Source organism: Physeter macrocephalus, chromosome 14 (assembly GCF_002837175.3).
Source record: "Physeter macrocephalus isolate SW-GA chromosome 14, ASM283717v5, whole genome shotgun sequence".
In the NCBI taxonomy this organism is placed as follows: Eukaryota; Metazoa; Chordata; class Mammalia; order Artiodactyla; family Physeteridae; genus Physeter; species Physeter macrocephalus.
The window spans coordinates 121,195,116-121,212,375 of NC_041227.1; the positions used below are offsets into that span (position 1 = coordinate 121,195,116).

A 17,260-nucleotide genomic window follows, 5' to 3' on the forward strand; every position below is an offset into this window, starting at 1 on the left:
TGTCTAAATTCTAACACAAAAACTGGTGACCTTGAAAAGGTGTCTGAAGAAAATGGCACCTGCAGTCACCACTGGAGGAAGGCAAGATTACTCAACAAGTACACATTTATTATCCATTGCCATTAAAATCTGCTCGCAGCTTTTGGAAGCCTACAAAATTATTTATACTGATTTCCATGGACTTTCTCAGTCATTAAGATTTAGGTCATGTCAAAGGCATATGCCTTTATGTGCTGCATTTCCCATCAGCTCTCTGTCAAGAGAACAGCACAGAGTTGACTTGGGGGAGAAGAGAGAAGTAGATTAGTTTCCCAGGACTGCTGTAACAAATTACCACAAACTGGTGGCTTAAAACAACAGAAATGTATTTTCTTACGGTTCCAGAGGTCAGAAATCCAAAGTCAAGGTGTCAGCAGAGCTGCGCTCCCTCCAAAGGCTCTGGGGGAGAAGTCTCACTTGCCGCTTCCAGTTTCTGGTGGCTCCTGGTGTTTCTTGGCTTGTGGCAGCACCTCTCCAATCTCTGCCTCATCTTCACATGGCCTTCTCTCCCTCTGCTTTTCTCTTATAAAGACACTGGTCAGCAGATTTAGGTCAATCCAGGTTGACCGCATCTTGAGATCCTTAACTTATTAATTACATCTGCAAAGACCCTTTTTCCAAATAAGGTGATATTCACAGGTTCCAGGAGTTAGGACTTATCTTTTTGGGGAGCCACCATTCAGCCCACTTCAGGGGACAAAATTATTTCTGGTTTGAATCTCTTATCCTAGGAGTTATAAGTTAAGTCCAATAAAGCCAAGAGGCATCTCTTGGGTTCCAGACAAACAAAATAACTTGACCAAAATTGTTCTGCTCTGTTCTTTTTCTCTGTTCCCAACAATGGACCTCTGACTAGAAAAATCACAGCTATTAGCTATTAGACACTAAATCTGTGGAACACCTACAAGGCCAGTATTATTAACTTGCTTTTACAGGTAAGGAAATTTAGGCTTAAATGGGGTAATTTCACAGGGTCAACCCTAGCTTGGTAAGTGGTTGAACTGGGACTTAAATCCCAGCAAAGAACAGCAGCAGCACTGGCTGTGGGAATGCATCTTCAGGGTGGGAAGTCGGATATTGTGCACACAGGTCCAGATGAATTTGAGGATTTTGTTGCCTAAAGCAGCATTCATGAACATAATTTCCCCCCTTTCTCTGTTGACATTGTTATTTGGAAGAAATCGGTATATCACAGAGGCTAAGAGTATGGGGGCTGTGGAGTCAGACTGAGCTGAATCCAGGTTCAGTCCTGTGCTAATTGTGTGACTCTGGGTAAGTTACATAAACTCCCTGGGCTTTAGTTTCCTCATTTGAGAGGGTGGGGGAGAGGAGGAGGAGAGAGAGAAATAATACCTACATCATGGAGCTGCTGTGAGAATTAACTCAGATAATGGATGTAAAAGATTTGGAACAGGGCTGGGCACAAAGTAAGAACTAAAAAAATGACTAGCTATTCATAGTATGATCATGCTTAGCTTGAGTCATACTAATCGGCTGCTCCCCTTAGAAACCATTAAGTCTTTGAGGTTATAAACTTAGTGACTTGGCCACCGTTAGCTTCTTCATGTCTTAATCATGAAGCACAGCCTGAGGCAAGGAATTGGTGCAGGTTGTTTATATGAGGGCCCAGGGAGAGTGAAACAGAGAAGGAAAGGGGTGGGGAGGGGCTAGCAAATTAATGAGCATACCAGTAACTGGATTTGATCCTATTGAGACCTTATTTTTGTATATATGTATGTATGTATGCAGGCTGCACTGGGTCTTAGTTGCTTCTTCGTTGTGGCATACATGCAGGATCTAGTTCCCCAACCAGGGATCGAACCCAGGCCCCCTGCATTGGGAGTGTGGAGTCTTACCCACTGGACCACCAGGGAAGTCCCCTATTAAGACCTTCTGAGGTCTTTTGGCTCCGGACGCACAGGCTTAGCGGCCATGGCTCACGGGCCCAGCTGCTCCGCGGCATGTGGGATCTTCCCGGACCGGGGCACGAACCCGTGTCCCCTGCATTGGCAGGCGGACTCTCAACCACTGTGCCGCCAGGGAAGCCCCTTCTGAGGTCTTGAAGTCCGGAATGCCCCTGGGTTCCACAGCATGCCCTGAATTGACAGCCTCTCTTTCTCTTGCAAAGCTTCTAAAGCAGTTAGTAGAATCCAACCAACTCCACAATCCATATAATTACTATTGCCTCATGCCTTTCAAGTGCTAGAACTATTGCATAACCTAGTGCTTCATTATCTACCTCTGCTCCCTTCCCCACTGCAGGGGCAAGTCTTAGTAATTGTGAAGCTATGGCATGTAAGGATTATCTCCACTCCCCTTACCACCGGCAACAGAGTCCTTATTGCCATTCATCCTGGGAGGAATTGCGTTTCCCAGGGCTGCTTTCTAGGGCCTTCTGATAGTCTTATCCTCAGCTAGCCTGGAAAGCAGAGCTTGAGAAAAGGCCTTGTGTGGAACAGAAGGGACACTAGGGAACAGGCGTGAGGGACTGGAGGAAAAGCCAGAACAAGGTATAAGGTTGAGCTGGGCATTGCTGTGGGCAACTGGTGCTTGACCCCACTGGAACCCTCTGCAGAGTGAAAAAATGTCTCTCAGAATTGTCCACTTGAGGACTGATAGTGAGAAGCATTTACCCATCAGCTTCCATCCCCCACTAAGGGCTGCCCCAGGAGGTGATGCATCTCCCACTTCTAGGCTGTGCAGGTGGGCATTCCAAGTGCACTTCCATTGGCGTCTCACCCAGGGCACTGGAAAGCCCCAGGGCAGAAAAGGAGTGATATGTATTGTATAGTTAAAGCAAGAAAGCTGTCAGCACAAAGTGGGTGAGGCCTCAGATGAAGCTGGAATCAGAGGTGAGGCCCACAGGATGTGACTGGTGGTTGCTCTGCCATCTCTCAACATTTCCTTTGTGACAACTATAATAACGACAATAATAATAACTGCCATGGGCAGTTAAGTGTCAAGTGTACTTATCCTCACAACTCCCTCCTCACCCAACTCTGACTTTCTGTGACTTACGCCTGTACCTACCCACTGAGCAGACGTTGAGCCCCACCCCCATGGCTTTTGCATGAATTGTTTAGGAGGGGAAGAAGAAGAAAAGGAAGAGGAAGAGGATCTATTGAGTTTTCATTTCAATAGTTACACTTTTTTCATGTCTAGAAGTTTCCCTTTGGTTCTTTTTCTTTTTTAAAATTTATTTATTTATATATATATTTTTGGCTGCATTGGGTCTTTGTTGCTGGGCACGGGCTTTCTCTAGTTGTGGTGAGGGGGGGCTACCCTTCGTTGTGGTGCGTGGGCTTCTCATTGCAGTGGCTTCTCTTGTTGCAGAGCACAGGCTCTAGGCCCCCAGGCTTCAGTAGTTGTGGTACTTGGGCTCAGTAGTTGTGGCTTGCAGGCCTTAGAGTGCAGGCTCAGTAGTTGTGGTGCACGGCCTTAGTTGCTCTGCAGCATGTGGGATCTTCCCGGACCAGGGCTCGAACCCGTGTCCCCTGCATTTGCAGGTGGATTCTTAACCACTGCGCCACCAGGGAAGTCCTGCCATGTCCTTTATGGTTAGTGTTTTTTTGTGGATGTGTGCCCAGATGAATATTTTTTCAACTTAAGGTCATACAAGCATTACCGTATACTACTATCTACTAAAGGCTTTTTTAGTTTACTTTCATATTTCAGTTTATATCCACCTGGAATTGTTTCTGTGATGTGAAATTGGCATCATACTTGTTTCCACTCCTCCACATGGACATACCCCGTTGTTCCAGCACTGTCTACTGAAAAGACTGTCCTTTCCCCACTAAACTGCACTGTCACCTTTGTCACAAATCAAATGCCCATATACATGGTGGGTTTCTTTCTGGGCTCTGGATTCTGTTTCATTGCTCTACTTATCTCTCCTATGTCGATGTCATACTCAGCTTTCAAATGCATCCTGATAACTGGAAGAACAATTTTCCCACCTTGTTCTTTTTAAGAATGTCTTAGCTATTCTTGACCTTTTGCATTTCTGTATAAATTTTAGACTCAGCTTATTATTTTCTTAAAGAAAAAATGAACGTAATAGGGATTTTGATTGATATTGCATTGAATTTGTAGATCAATTTGGGGAGAATTAACATTTTTACAGTATTGAGTTTTCCAAACTACAAATACCTCACCATTTGTTTATGTCTTCTTCAATTCTCTGAATAGCATTTTATCATTTTCTGCATAAACAGCTTGCACATCTTTTGTTAGATTTAGTCCTAAGTACTTGATATTCTGATGCTATGGTAAATTGGGTTTTTTGTTGTTGTTTGTTTGTTTTTGTTTTTTTGGGTGAAGTAGAAAAGAATAGCTTTATTGCTTTGCCAGGCAAAGGGGGCCACAGCAGGCTCATGTCCTCAAACCGGTGTGTCCCAACCTGGAGGGGGAAGTGAGGAGTTTTACAGTAATGGTTCAAAGAGGAGGGCATGAACAGCTGGTGGACATTTTTCTGATTGGTTGGTGGGGCGGTAAGTGGGAGTTAGTATCATCAGCCTTCTGGTTCAAACCAGTCTGGGGTCTACGTGCTTGTGGGTAGCATAGAGTTAACTTCTCCCACCTGGTGGGGGTTTCAGTATGATTTTAGATGCTATCCATTCCAAGGTAGTGTCCCAACCAGGTGTTAGTGCCCAAAAAGTTCTCGCAAAGAAATGGCACAGAAGACATCCCAGTGGTGCTGAGGATGAGCGGGAGTTGGTCTAGCTATAAGTTGGGAATAAAGGGTCAGCACCTGGTTTCAGGACTTAATGAAGCTCAGGTTCTTGATGTCTCATCACAGAAAGAATTTAGTCAGAGACAAAGTGATAGGTAAAAAGTGGACTTATTTAGAGAGAAACACACTCCACAGACAGAGTGTGGGCCATCTCAGAAGGTGAGAAAGGCCGGTAAATTGTATTTTTATTTCATGTTGTGGATATATAGAAACACAATCACTTTTCTTGGTTGACTTTATATCCAGCAACCTTGCTAAATTCTCTTTTTGATTTTAACAATTTATCTGTAGGTTTTTCTTACAATCTGGAGATCAGAAAACTACTGCTGCTACTGTTACCGCTGTTGCCTCTGCCACAACTACTGCCTCACCCAGAAACTGAAGCCCAATGGAGTGTGGAGTTATGCCACTGGAGACATTTGCTTTTCAGTGGAAACCATCACCTCCCTTCTACTTTCCAGGTCCCATGTACATGCATCTAATTGGTAGAAGATATTCACAGCCATGCCCTGGCAACAAAGGAACTGTAATTTTTCAGGTTTCAGACCCCACCAAATAGAAGAAGGGTTATGATGTGGCTTAAGAGAGCCAATCAAAATAGCTACCACACTAGCCAAAATATCAATCAAGACTGAGGGGGAAATAAAGACATTTTAAGACAAAGACTGAGAAGGAGGTTTCCCAATCACATTCACACTGAAAGAACTACACACTGTACTTGATGAAGAAGGAAACTGAATACAGAGGAAGTGTGTAGGATTCAAGAAGCATATGAGTAAATGTAAGTGTATGTCTGTGTGTGTGTGTGTGTGTGTGTGTGTGTGTGTGTGTGTGTGTGTGTGTTAGGGGGAGGCACGGAGTGAGAGAGGTCTATGAGGTCTGAAAACATTATAAAGTTACCATAATTTTGAAAGTGTGGTATGGGTATATGGCTGGAGAAGTAGAAAAATGTAAATGTAACAGGACAGAAAGTCCAGATACAGATCTAAATACATATGGGAGTTTAGTATATGAAAAATATGGCATTTTAAGTTAATGGGGAAAAGATGCAATATTCAATACACTTAAAAAACTTGAGAGCCATATTTAATAAGTTAGAACTGCACTTCATTCTTTGCAACAAAATTAATTCAGCTAGCTCAAATATTAAAATACCTAAAAATGAAGCCACAGAAGTGCTAAAAGAAAACAGGAGGAATTTTATAATAATCTTTAAGAGGGAAAGGCTTTTCTAGGTATGACTCACAATCCAGAAGACATAAATGATTGTTAAATTTAGTTACATGAAACATTAAAAAATTACATTTAAAAATCTTAAACTAAGTCAAAAGAATGGGGGGGCATATTTTGAATCCATGTCTCTGATAAAGTATGAAGTTCTACAATATATAATGAGCTCTCACAAATTAAGAAAAAAGCCAAAAATCCAATAGGAAACCAGGAAAAGGCAGCATCTGCAAGGTGACACCAGGGCAGCACAAAAACCTTGCTGGGATGAAGAGCTGCAAATAGGTGTGCTCTGACCAGCTGCCCTCAAGCATTTGTCCCTTCTGCCCCTTCTGCTCCCAGAGCTGGGGGATTACAACCTAAGGAGACTGCCTTCTCTCAGTGCTGCTTCTCCTGAAGGATGTAAAGGGGAGACTTAACCAGAGGAATGATCAACAGTGGTTCGGTGATGTCTGAAGCTCCTTCTTTCTCCCTTACCGCCCTGGAGGGACATGGGCTAGTGCCTTGTCTTTGACCTTTATTACCCACAACCAGAGACAGTAACTGAGATTTCGGGTAGTACATAAACTTATAGGTTAGGACAATTAGACACCTAAGGATTACAATGACCTCCAAGCACATCTCCTTGGCCCCTCAGACATAATATGGGGGAAGGCACAGCTGGAGAAGGGCCAGAGCAGGACCCTCTAAAGGGCAGGGGCTCCTCTTGCGAGGTCCAGGAAGGGCATTGCTACCTCTCTTGTGCTGGCCACCATCACCTGGGCATTGTCAGAGCTCCTAACAGGTCTCCCTGCTTCCCTTCTACTCCTCTAACATTCCACTCTCCACAGTGATCTTTTCAAAATAACAGTATGTCCCTTCTCTGCTCAAACTGTGCCCTCTCCTGCCCTAGTGGCTTCCAGAGTCCTTACTGTGGCCCCCATGGCTCTAAGCAACATGGGCCCTGACCACCTCTCTGACCTCCCCTTCTCCCCTCTGTTCTGGCCTGCTTTATGTTCCTTGCTCACTCCACACCATTTTCCTCCTAAGGGCCTTAGCACTTGCTACTCCCTTCTGCCCAGAATGTGCTGCCCCAGATGTTCACACAGCTGGCTCCTTCACATCATTCAGTCTGTTGGAAGGCCAGTCCTCAGAGGCTCCCCTGATCACCTATGTAAAGCACACTACCCTAGGCATGATCTAGCATGCCATCCTGTCCTATTTTACAACACTATCGCTACCCAAAATTACCTGAAATTGCCCATGCACCTACTTGCTTATTGTCTGTCCCCACCTCCCCACCCCTAGAAGGGCCTTGTCTGTTTTGTTCACCACTACATCCCCAGCACCTAGAGTTCCTGGTACTTGGGTGCTCAAAAAGCCTTTGTGAATAAACAAAATGAACAGATATATAACACATATAATAACAGGCCAGTCTTTAGGAGAAGCACAACTACCCCTGGCATTTAAATGAGAGAAATTTCTCCCATGCTTCCTCACAGGAAGACGTGGTGTACATGGCAAACAAATGCCCTCAAGAACATTCTTATGGCTAAATGAAGAATGAGTTTCATAGAACTATTTCTAATAACATCTTTCAGTACATATTGGTGTGGTGTTAATACCCAAGAAGAGTATTTGATAGAAAAAAATTTATTAAATGCAACTGGGCTGGAGGGAAGTTTTGTCGAAACAATACCATCCAGGTATGCAGCTCTCTGATAAATTTAACAGTGGTTACTACAGGGGTGAACATCAGAAACCACCTGTAAGTATTTTAAAATATATTTATGAGGGCCCCACTGTTAAGAGAAATAGTAGGTCTGTCTGGGATAGGGCTCAAACATATTTATTTTTAAAAGATCCACAGGAGATTCTGATGTGTAACTCCAGTCGGACACCTCTGATCTGGATAATCCTCCATAAATATTACTTACCTCAACTGCAGTATAGACATTCCATGTTGCCAGTTAGTGCAGCCAGCTGATCTGAGCCCAGGAATACAATCTTCCAGTGAAGGCTGAGGCCCCTAAGAAGACAAAGTACCTAAATAAAGGTACCTGTGGGCAGGACTGAGATTTTCTTCAGAAAAATTATTTTAAAAAACATTTTAGTCTCACAGTTATATTAAAACTACATATTAGACCCCAAACTGCAAAAATGAAATTTAAACTTTTAAGTAGACATATGTAGGAATACTGGCGTTGCAGTTCTGAGAGTTCTCTGGTTAAGGTGAGATAAAGCAAATGAGCAGTTGTGTGTCATGGCATTCTAATTTTATCACCCTCAGTATTCTTGGGAATTGGGATTCTTAATGTGGGAGGAGATACAGATGTGTGATAGAAGAGGTTAAAGTAAAAACCCTTAAGTCCTAAAGGGGCATGAGGGGACTTTTGGGGGGTGATGGAAATGTTCCATATTATCATTGTGGTAGTGGCTGCATATTTGTCAGAACTCATAATCTGTACATTTAAAATAGGTAAATTTACTGTATGTAAATCATATCTCAATAAAGCCAATCCACAAACACACACACACACCAGTCCCGAATCTGAATTGTAATTATTGGTGAGTTTGTGATGGCACCCAGAGTATAGTCTCCAAACAGTTTTCCAGTAAGATAAACCAGGGCTCCTTGGAGAAACTCTAAACTATACAATCTCTATATTACATATTAGATACTAAGGAAGCGATCAAAGACTACTAAAGTTGTGTCAAAAGGACTTGAGGCCAACATGGAGAGGCTCCTACTGGCCAAAGACACAACAATTTGTGCATGAAAAAGAATAACTTTAAAGAGGACAAATCCAGCATTTCTCCCACCTTTCCCATACCTCTAAGCAAACAGCAGATGAGATGTTTTCTTTTATATAAGTATTCTAGCTAATAAATAAAGAAGGAAGATGGAATCAGAATATCACCATTTTGCCCTCTAATGAACTACCTGATCTAGGCATTGGTCAATGATTGCTAGCATTCCCCAAAGAGAAACACCCACACATTCACTGCTTCCTGATGGGAGAATACAGCCTATAAAATAATCTTGCCCACCCCACCACCAAATTCAACTTGAAGCTGATCAAGCCTCTGGATTCAATTTCCAATCTATAGGAAATATAGAGAGAGGAATAGGTTAAATTACACCAAGGGGATTCAATAAGCAAAATCCAAACAGTAGAAAACACCATAACAAACAACTCAAATGTTTTGGAAAAAAAAAAAAAAAAAGTGTGAGCGGGTGAGAGAGAGCTCAACTCTATTGTATAAGGATAAGAGAGACTAAAAGACCTACAACCAACTTCAATAAATGGGTCTTATTTGGATCCTGATCCAACAATGAGACAATTGGAAACTAAGTGGATATGATATTAAAGAATTGGTTTTAAAAAACTTTTTATTATTAAAATCTTCAAACATACACAAAAAGAAGCAGTACAATGAACTCCCATGTACCCATCACTCAACTTCAACAACTCAGCACTATCCTTATTTTCCCTACATATTCTACCACTTTTTTTTTTTGTGGTACGCGGGCCTCTCACCGCTGCGGCCTCTACCGCTGCGGAGCACAGGCTCCGAACGCGCAGGCCCAGCGGCCATGGCCCACGGGCCCACCCGCCCCGCAGCACGCGGGATCCTCCCGGACCGGGGAGCGAACCCGCGTCCCCTGCATCGGCAGGCGGGCTCCCAACCACTGCGCCACCAGGGAAGCCCTCTACCACTTTTTTAAACTAAAATTTAAAACAAGTCTCAGATATCATATATTTTTACTCAAAAATATTTAAGTATGTGTCTCTATCAATGACTTTTTAAAAAGAAAAATAAAGCCATAATATCATTATCACACCCAAGAAAATTCTCAACAATTCCTATTATCATCTACTGTTAATTTTTTCAGGCGTGAGAATGGTTAACTTAACAAAAGATCCTGAACTAAAATATTTACAAATGAACTGATAGCTGCGATCTGCTTCGAAATAACATAGAAGGGCGATGGGGGGTGGATGAGGCAAGACTGGCCACGGGTTGATGGTTGTTGGTGCTGGGTGATAGGTACATGGGGTTAATTATACTATTCTGTGTATGTTTGTGTTTGAAATTCTCCCCAAGAGCAAAAAATAAAGACCTACTAAGTAAAGTCAACTCAGACAAGCCAGCCAAGCTTTTAAGACATTTTACACAAAGTATCAGAATTTTTGTCAGGTTGGTAATGACAACATAGTTAACATAAACATAATCAGCACACAAAAGTTTAAAGATTTCTTATAAACATATCTATTAGAATCAGACATGAAATACACTAATATGAGATTATGCCATTTAACATTTATTTTAGCTTGCTTTGCAAAAGTCAATAAATGTTCTCATTTTTTAAATTTTAGTTTTAGGTTAATCTTTGATATTTGACAGTGTATATAAAGACCCTTCTTTCCTGATAACAAAACCCATTTCAGAGAAGACAAGACAGTACCGCCCCAAGGGATACATTGTGTTTGATCCAAATTAATCATGATATTCTCATTCCCTTGGACAATGACTGGCCTAGTAATGACCATGTGATTCAGTTCTGATAAATACAATAAAATGTAAATATGTCTTCTGACCGGGATGTTTGGGAAAGCTTTTACTTTCCTAATTAAAAACAGAAGAGCCTTGGCTGGCTAGCTCTTATCTCTTTGACTTTCTTCCTGACTCGAACGTGGCTGAGAAGGCTAGAAATACATCCGCCATCTTGTGACCAAGAAGAAACAAGTATAAAGATAAAAGCCAATATACTAAAGATGGTGGAAAGACAGCAAGAGCCTTGCTCCCTAACTACTATAGAGGAAACAATTACACCAGCTCTGGACAGTCTATCCCCTCGATTTCTTGTTATGAAAGAAACAAACTCCAATTTGCTTAAGCCAGTATAGCAGTCCTTTTGTTTCTTATAGCTGAACATATTCCTGATACCATGAAATACATCAAGAAATATAAGTAATAAAAACTGAATCAAAAAAAGCGCCAAAAAATCCACTTCTGAGTGCAAAGAGACTAAAAAAAAAATACTAATAATAATCTCAGTTAAATAAGACAACCAAATTAGGAAAGGAGAATATTTATTACACAAATATTAGAATCTATACATTCTTAGCTGATGATATATATTTAGTTAAAAAGTCTTTTACTTTGGATATATGCATCGTTTCCTTCATTGTGGTGTCTCTACTTCTCAGATGTATTAATCCGTTCTCCAAAGTAGCTTCAGTAATCAACACTGTGAAGAGGATACTCATTTCATCATATCTAAGAAAAAAAGGTAGTTAACCAAAACACATGAGCACAAATATAGATTGTAAATTCACCACATTACCAGCTTTAATTACTCAGGAGCCATTGCCACCTTCATGAGTCACAAAACTCAGGGACTTCCCTGGTGGTCCAGTGGCTAAGGCTCCAAGCTCCCAATGCAGGGGGCCCGGGTTCGATCCCTGGTCAGGAAGCTAGATCCCACATGCTGCAACTAAAGTTCCTGTATACCACAACTAAAGTTCTATAAAAAAATAAAGAAAGAAAGAAAGGAAAAAAAGAGTCACAAAAACTCAAAGGCAGGGCTTGAGAACTGAACCCAAAAATACTTTTTTCAAGTTTCTGAATCATTTTCAAAGTAAAATTTTCAGAAAGTTTCTGACTTATTGTAATAGCTGGGAAGTCATAAAAGAAAAGAAAATATACGAAATAAACACTGGTACCTCAACACACCATTTGGTGTGATCTGGATGAACCTCAAAATAACCTCAGTCTTTTGGTATTTGGATACAATCCAAGAAAATAATTTTAGACGAAACTCTCTTATAATACTACTATAATATTAAGATCTAGTGTACAACAAATTATACCAAAAACCATGCTAAATATATACCTTAGTACACTAACTTACAGTTTCTAGTTTAGCAATAACTGAATATGTTCCACACTGGCCTTCTTTCTGTTTACCCAGTCATACTATCTCATTGTTTCTTTTTTTTTAGGACTCCACCAGAAATTATCTTATTTATCTACTTGTCTGTTGTCTATTCTATCCCACTAGAATATAAGTGTCATTAAGAACAGGAAACTTTTCTGTGTTGTTTACTGCTGTATCAAAGTACAAAAAATATAGTGGGTGCTTAATAAATATCTGGAGAAAAGTATCCTGGGACAAAGGAAAAAAACTATCCTGGGACATAAAGCCTTTACCATGTAAAGAACAATTGTAACTTGATATTGTCCACATGACTCAAAGGATAAGATTTTAGAAACTGAGAACACTGGAAAGTTCAAGTACCACCCCTTCATTTTATATATGATAAAGCCATCAGTTGCTTTATCTATAGAAACTTATTTTTCTTCTGACATCATCTTAAAGGTATATTATATTTTAACAAGTTACTACAGAACTGAGGAGCGAAACACTAAGCTTCACAACTTTTCACCTAAAAGATATGTATTCAACACAAAAAGCTAAAAAAATAACAAAATAAACCCAAAGTAGGGAAAAATGAATTATTTTATTAAAAAACAAAAGTTAATGAAAATAGCAGGGGGTAAAACTAGAGACAGGAGATCAATTAGGAGATTATTTCAATAATCCAGTCAAGAGATACTGGAGATCTTAATGGGGAGATGTGGATGTGAGATACATTTAGGAGGAAGACAAGAGTTAGTGATGGACTAGACTCTGACAGTAAGGAAGAGGGAGGGGTGAAGGACAATATCCAGGTTTCAGTCTTGAGCAATCAGGTAAACAGAGGTGCAGATCACCGAGAAAACTAGTTCTCTGTTCTCTGGAATAGAATTACCTTCCACTCAGCCTGAGAATGAACAAGGCCAGCAAGGAAAAGGCACTCCACTCATGTTCCCTCAGTCCTGATTCAACAAATGTGTCTAATATAAATAATTCCATTCCTGATAAACTGATAAACTCAGGTACACATACTTCATGGTGTTAAGTCTTAAAGTTTCACATAATATGTGCTTATATATACCTGATGAGTATTGTTTCCTGCTGCACCAATTAACTAAGGGTATGTGGTTCTGTAAACAGGAAAGTTAGGAATAATTTTGAATTATAGTATATATAGATATTTAGAAGAAATCTGTTACTCACAAAGAAACATCGTATAATCAAAAACTCTGAATACATTTTTTAAGCAACAAAAAACACAATTCTTACTTTGAATAAAGATGTTCCAATGAGGATGGCACAGTTTCCAAATAACCAGGCCACACAGATATTCCATTTTCTAATAATTCATTAAATAGCCCTTGACAAACCTGGGGAAAAATACAAGAACTCTGAATATGAACGAAAGAAAAGTAGCTAGAGTTATTACCCTATTTTTATGAAACCACCAATCATCTTTTCACTCTTTGAAGGGGGCATAAATCCCTTTAATTATATAACATTGTTGATAATTTTATATATTGTATGCTTATAAATTGTATACTTCTTCTGAAGAACTTAAACACTGCAAAGCTGAATACTAAATGCAAATCTGAAATTTTTATACCAAATATAAGAATTTTTATTATCATCATCATTCATAACACAAACAAACAAAAGCAAAACAGATTCTATCAGAAAAAAAACAGTCCAAAGGGCTATGTTAACTCTAAACTTATCTGAGACTTGAGAACTGAGCCTAAGGGTTATAATACGATGTCAGGAAGACAAGGAAGAGCCATTAAAGGAAACTAAGGAGAAGGAACCAGAAAAGTATGAAGAAAACCCAGAGAGTGGTATTCCTGAAGCCAACTAAAGAAAATGTTTCAAGAAGAAAAGAATGATTGATTAGTTTCAGTGGAATGCTGGAGACAAAAGCCTGATTGGAAATACAGAAGTAATGATGAGTAAATGACACAGTACACTTTACTGTTTTCTTAAAAATGGTGAAGAAAGAAAAAGAAAAATTTAAAACTCCCTTAACAATCAGGATTTCTCTCATTGGCACTGCTGATACAGGATGTTTAGCAGCATCCCTGGTCTCCATTAGATGTCCGGAGCACCCTTTCCCCACCTTCTGACAACCAAAAATGTCCCCCCAAATGTCCCCAGATATTACCAAATGTCCCCATGGGGAGGGAAAGGGGGAGGATGGTGGGATGAGGTAGGGGTGTGTGCCTGAGCAAGAGCACTGTTTCTCAAACTTAAGCACCAGAATCACCTGGAGGGCTTGCAAAACACAGATGGCTCAGCCTCGCCCCCAGAGTTTCTGATTCAGCAGGTCTGGTAAGAATTTGCATTTCTAACAAGTTCCCAGGGAAAGACCACAGCAAAGTAAATGGGTGATAAGGTACAGGATATTTTGGGGATAGATGAGAATATAGACATTAATAAATCTAAGAAATTATCAGGGAAAAATAAATATGAGTTTTAGTAAGTTTAGTTTTGGTTGCCAGCAGAAAATGTGCTCTAACAGAAGGTAGAAAAGGAGAGAAAAAGTTCTAAGCATGATAAAGCGCAGGTGAAGACATGGGGAAATAACCCACAAAACCTCTTTCATAGCCCAGAAAGTTACATACATAAGGATTCTCTTTGTCATACTGCTGAGGGGAAAAGTGTTAAAAACAGAATAAGACACTACTCTTTTGGTAAAACACCCAAGGCACGAAATACTACTAATATTCTTACAAACAAAAACAAAACAAAACAAAACAAAAGGCCTGCAGTGGTAATGATGAAAATCTAGGAAGCAGAGTTCTTCTTTGTCCTTCAAGCAAAAAAATCCCTAGGAACTTGGTACCTACCAGGGTGTCGTGGAGCCTCCTGCAAACCTGGGGGAAATGTGGAAATTAAGCCATTCTCTTCCCTTTCCCTGAGCTCATTATCTCCACCTTCCCAGACCCCTGCACAGGAGCCGGGGAAAGCCACGTCAATCTTTCTCGTATCCTCACTCAGGTCCCTGGATGGGTCTGAGTTACCCAAACAGAAATGACTGCTGAAGGGGTCCTGGTTTTTCTTGACAGTATTTAATTTAACCAGATAGATTAGAAAAATAAAATAAGATTACAGATCTAGAACTTGTGCTTATACCAACAAGTATCAAACGTGTTAAGTTAAAAAGGGAAGAGGGTAAGAAATAATTCACTTAGACGCCTGTACAAATATTTTGATTACCAAAATTATGCATACTCATTTAAAAAAATGCAACTATGACTGGGCATGACATTAACAGCAAAACCCACTGAACTGTATTCAGCTTCTTTAATATACTTCAAATTATCTGTAATTAACTGTAGTATTTATTATTTAATTAAAATTATTAATGAATGATTTAATTAAAAATTTAAAAATTCATTAAAAATGAATTTTTTCATTTAATAAAAATTTCATTATTTAATTAAAATAATGTTCACAGTTCATTATTTAATTAGAATTTTTTAAAAAATGAATCAAAATAAAACTTTAGATGGCAAACTACTCATTTACTTGGAATAATGGTTATAATTGAAATCATGACATTAAAACTTATTTAACCCACCTGTCTTAGTTCCACTGTTGGGCCTCTTCCCACATCCAAAGCAACCTTAATAGGGGCTAAGCAAGGGTGAAGTTTAAGCACCTAAAACAATTTAAAGAGAAGGGGTAAAAAGGACAAGCACTAACAAACATGAAGCTGTTTAAGCAGTTAAAATTTTCTGTGTGAAAATGGAAGCTAGCTGAGGTCATAAAAAATATCACATAATGATGTATCAACCATCTTTATTCAGCTGCTCATAGACTTCTCCATTCAGGCATTCTACAGAAATAAGTTCACTTGATATTCTCCCATTTTCTGACAAATCCATTTTCTCTCAGTTGAAATGCCCCTTTCCGGCATCACTGCCTTCCCTACCCAGCCTGAGCCATGTGGCTTATCACTTGGACTTTCTCTTGCCAAAACCCATCACTCTATGCATTCATTCAGCCATTCAACAAACATGTGAATGGCTACTTGGTACGAGAAACAATTCTAGGTGATGGGGACAAAAATCCCTGTCCCTCACAATGCGGAGAAGCAGATAACAAAATAGATAAGTAAATAATATATTTGAAGGTGGTAAGTGTTGGAAGAAAAAAAAAAAAGAAGATAGGAAGTGCTGGCAAGGGGTGGGCTGGTGGAGAGTTGTTTGCTATTTTAAATAAGGTGGTAAGAGGGAATTCCCTGGCGGTCCAGCAGTTAGGACTCCACGCTTCCACTGCAGGGGGCGAGGTCTCCGGTGAGGGAACTGAGATCCCACATGCTGCACGGCGCAGCCAAAAAAAAAAAAAAAAAAAAAAAAAAAGAAAGTACAATGGGACCATTAAAAATAAATAAATAAGGTGGTGAGAGAAAGTCTCCTGTCTGAGGTGACATTTGAGCAGACTTGAAAGGGGATGGAGGGACAAGACGTGGACTTGGAGGAAGAGCACTCAGACAAAGGGGAGAACTAATGACAAGGCTCTTGAGCTGGGAGCATGCTGGGCATGTTCTAGAAACAACAATGAGGTCTGTGCTGCTGGAGCAGACTGAGTAAAGTGGAGAGAAGTTGAAGGTCAAAAAGGATAATGCTTTGTAAAACATTTTAGGGGCTTTGGCTTTTCCTCTGAGTGAGAGAGGCGCTTACTGGAGTGTTTAGAGCAGAGGAATGAAGTAACGCGTACCTTTTAAAAGGGCCACTCAATGCAGGGAGGTGGGGATGATGGTGGCTTAGATCAGACTGCAAGCAGGGGAGGTGCTAAGAAACAGTCAGATTCAGGATATATTTTGACGACAGAATCAAAGAGGTTTTGCTGATGGTTTGAAAGTGCAGTATGTAAGAGGAAAGAAAAGAAAGGATCCCCCTTGTTTGTTTGCTACACACACCTTATAAATCCCAAACAATTCTATAAATGGCCACATCAGGCTAAACGAGCACTGCATAATAAATCACTAACTAGGCAGAGTGGTGCTACAAACTCATGGTGTCTAATCCCAGTTGAGCACTCAACATGTGAAAACTTTTGATTTGGGGAAGCTCCCTTTCCCATTCAAGGGAAATATGACTATTCTAAACTCTTGCCACTTAAACCCCTACTCCTCCACATTTTAAGCTAATAATCTTGCTTCCTAATTCCCCAAGAAAATAGAGGATATGAGTATAACTTCCCTCAAGGGCTAACCAGCTCCAGTAGCCTATTTATATCTATACCATTGTTTCTTTCCACCCTGCTGTTTCAAAAAATAACTCCCTTTTCAAGACAAAACTCCCCACTTCTGTTCTTGATTCTGTCTTGGTCCTTCTTGTTTCTTCCAAAAT

The 17,260-nt window shown here is 40.2% G+C and overlaps 1 protein-coding gene across 15 annotated transcripts in view; it reads right to left on the minus strand.

The window, feature by feature from the left end:
* Positions 1-17,260, minus strand: part of POLG2 (DNA polymerase gamma 2, accessory subunit) — an 80,790-nt gene that overhangs the window by 55,101 nt on the left and 8,429 nt on the right. For 4 of the 15 annotated variants that reach the window (XR_008619138.1, XR_008619137.1, XR_008619139.1 and 1 more), the window contains exons 6-10: positions 15,484-15,564; positions 13,176-13,276; positions 11,149-11,266; positions 7,918-8,009; positions 377-554 (exon numbers count right to left, since the gene is read on the minus strand). Coding sequence is in view for 11 of the 15 variants with exons in the window: in XM_055089980.1 (XP_054945955.1) it covers positions 410-554; positions 7,918-8,009; positions 11,149-11,266; positions 13,176-13,276; positions 15,484-15,564 (537 nt within the window). In the remaining 4 variants the exon portion in view is untranslated. Of the gene's footprint in view, positions 1-376; positions 574-3,440; positions 4,442-7,916; positions 8,010-8,814; positions 8,864-11,062; positions 11,267-13,175; positions 13,277-15,483; positions 15,565-17,260 lie in introns of those variants that run through there. The other 11 variants (XR_008619140.1, XM_055089981.1, XM_055089984.1 and 8 more) reach the window with 10 other exon arrangements.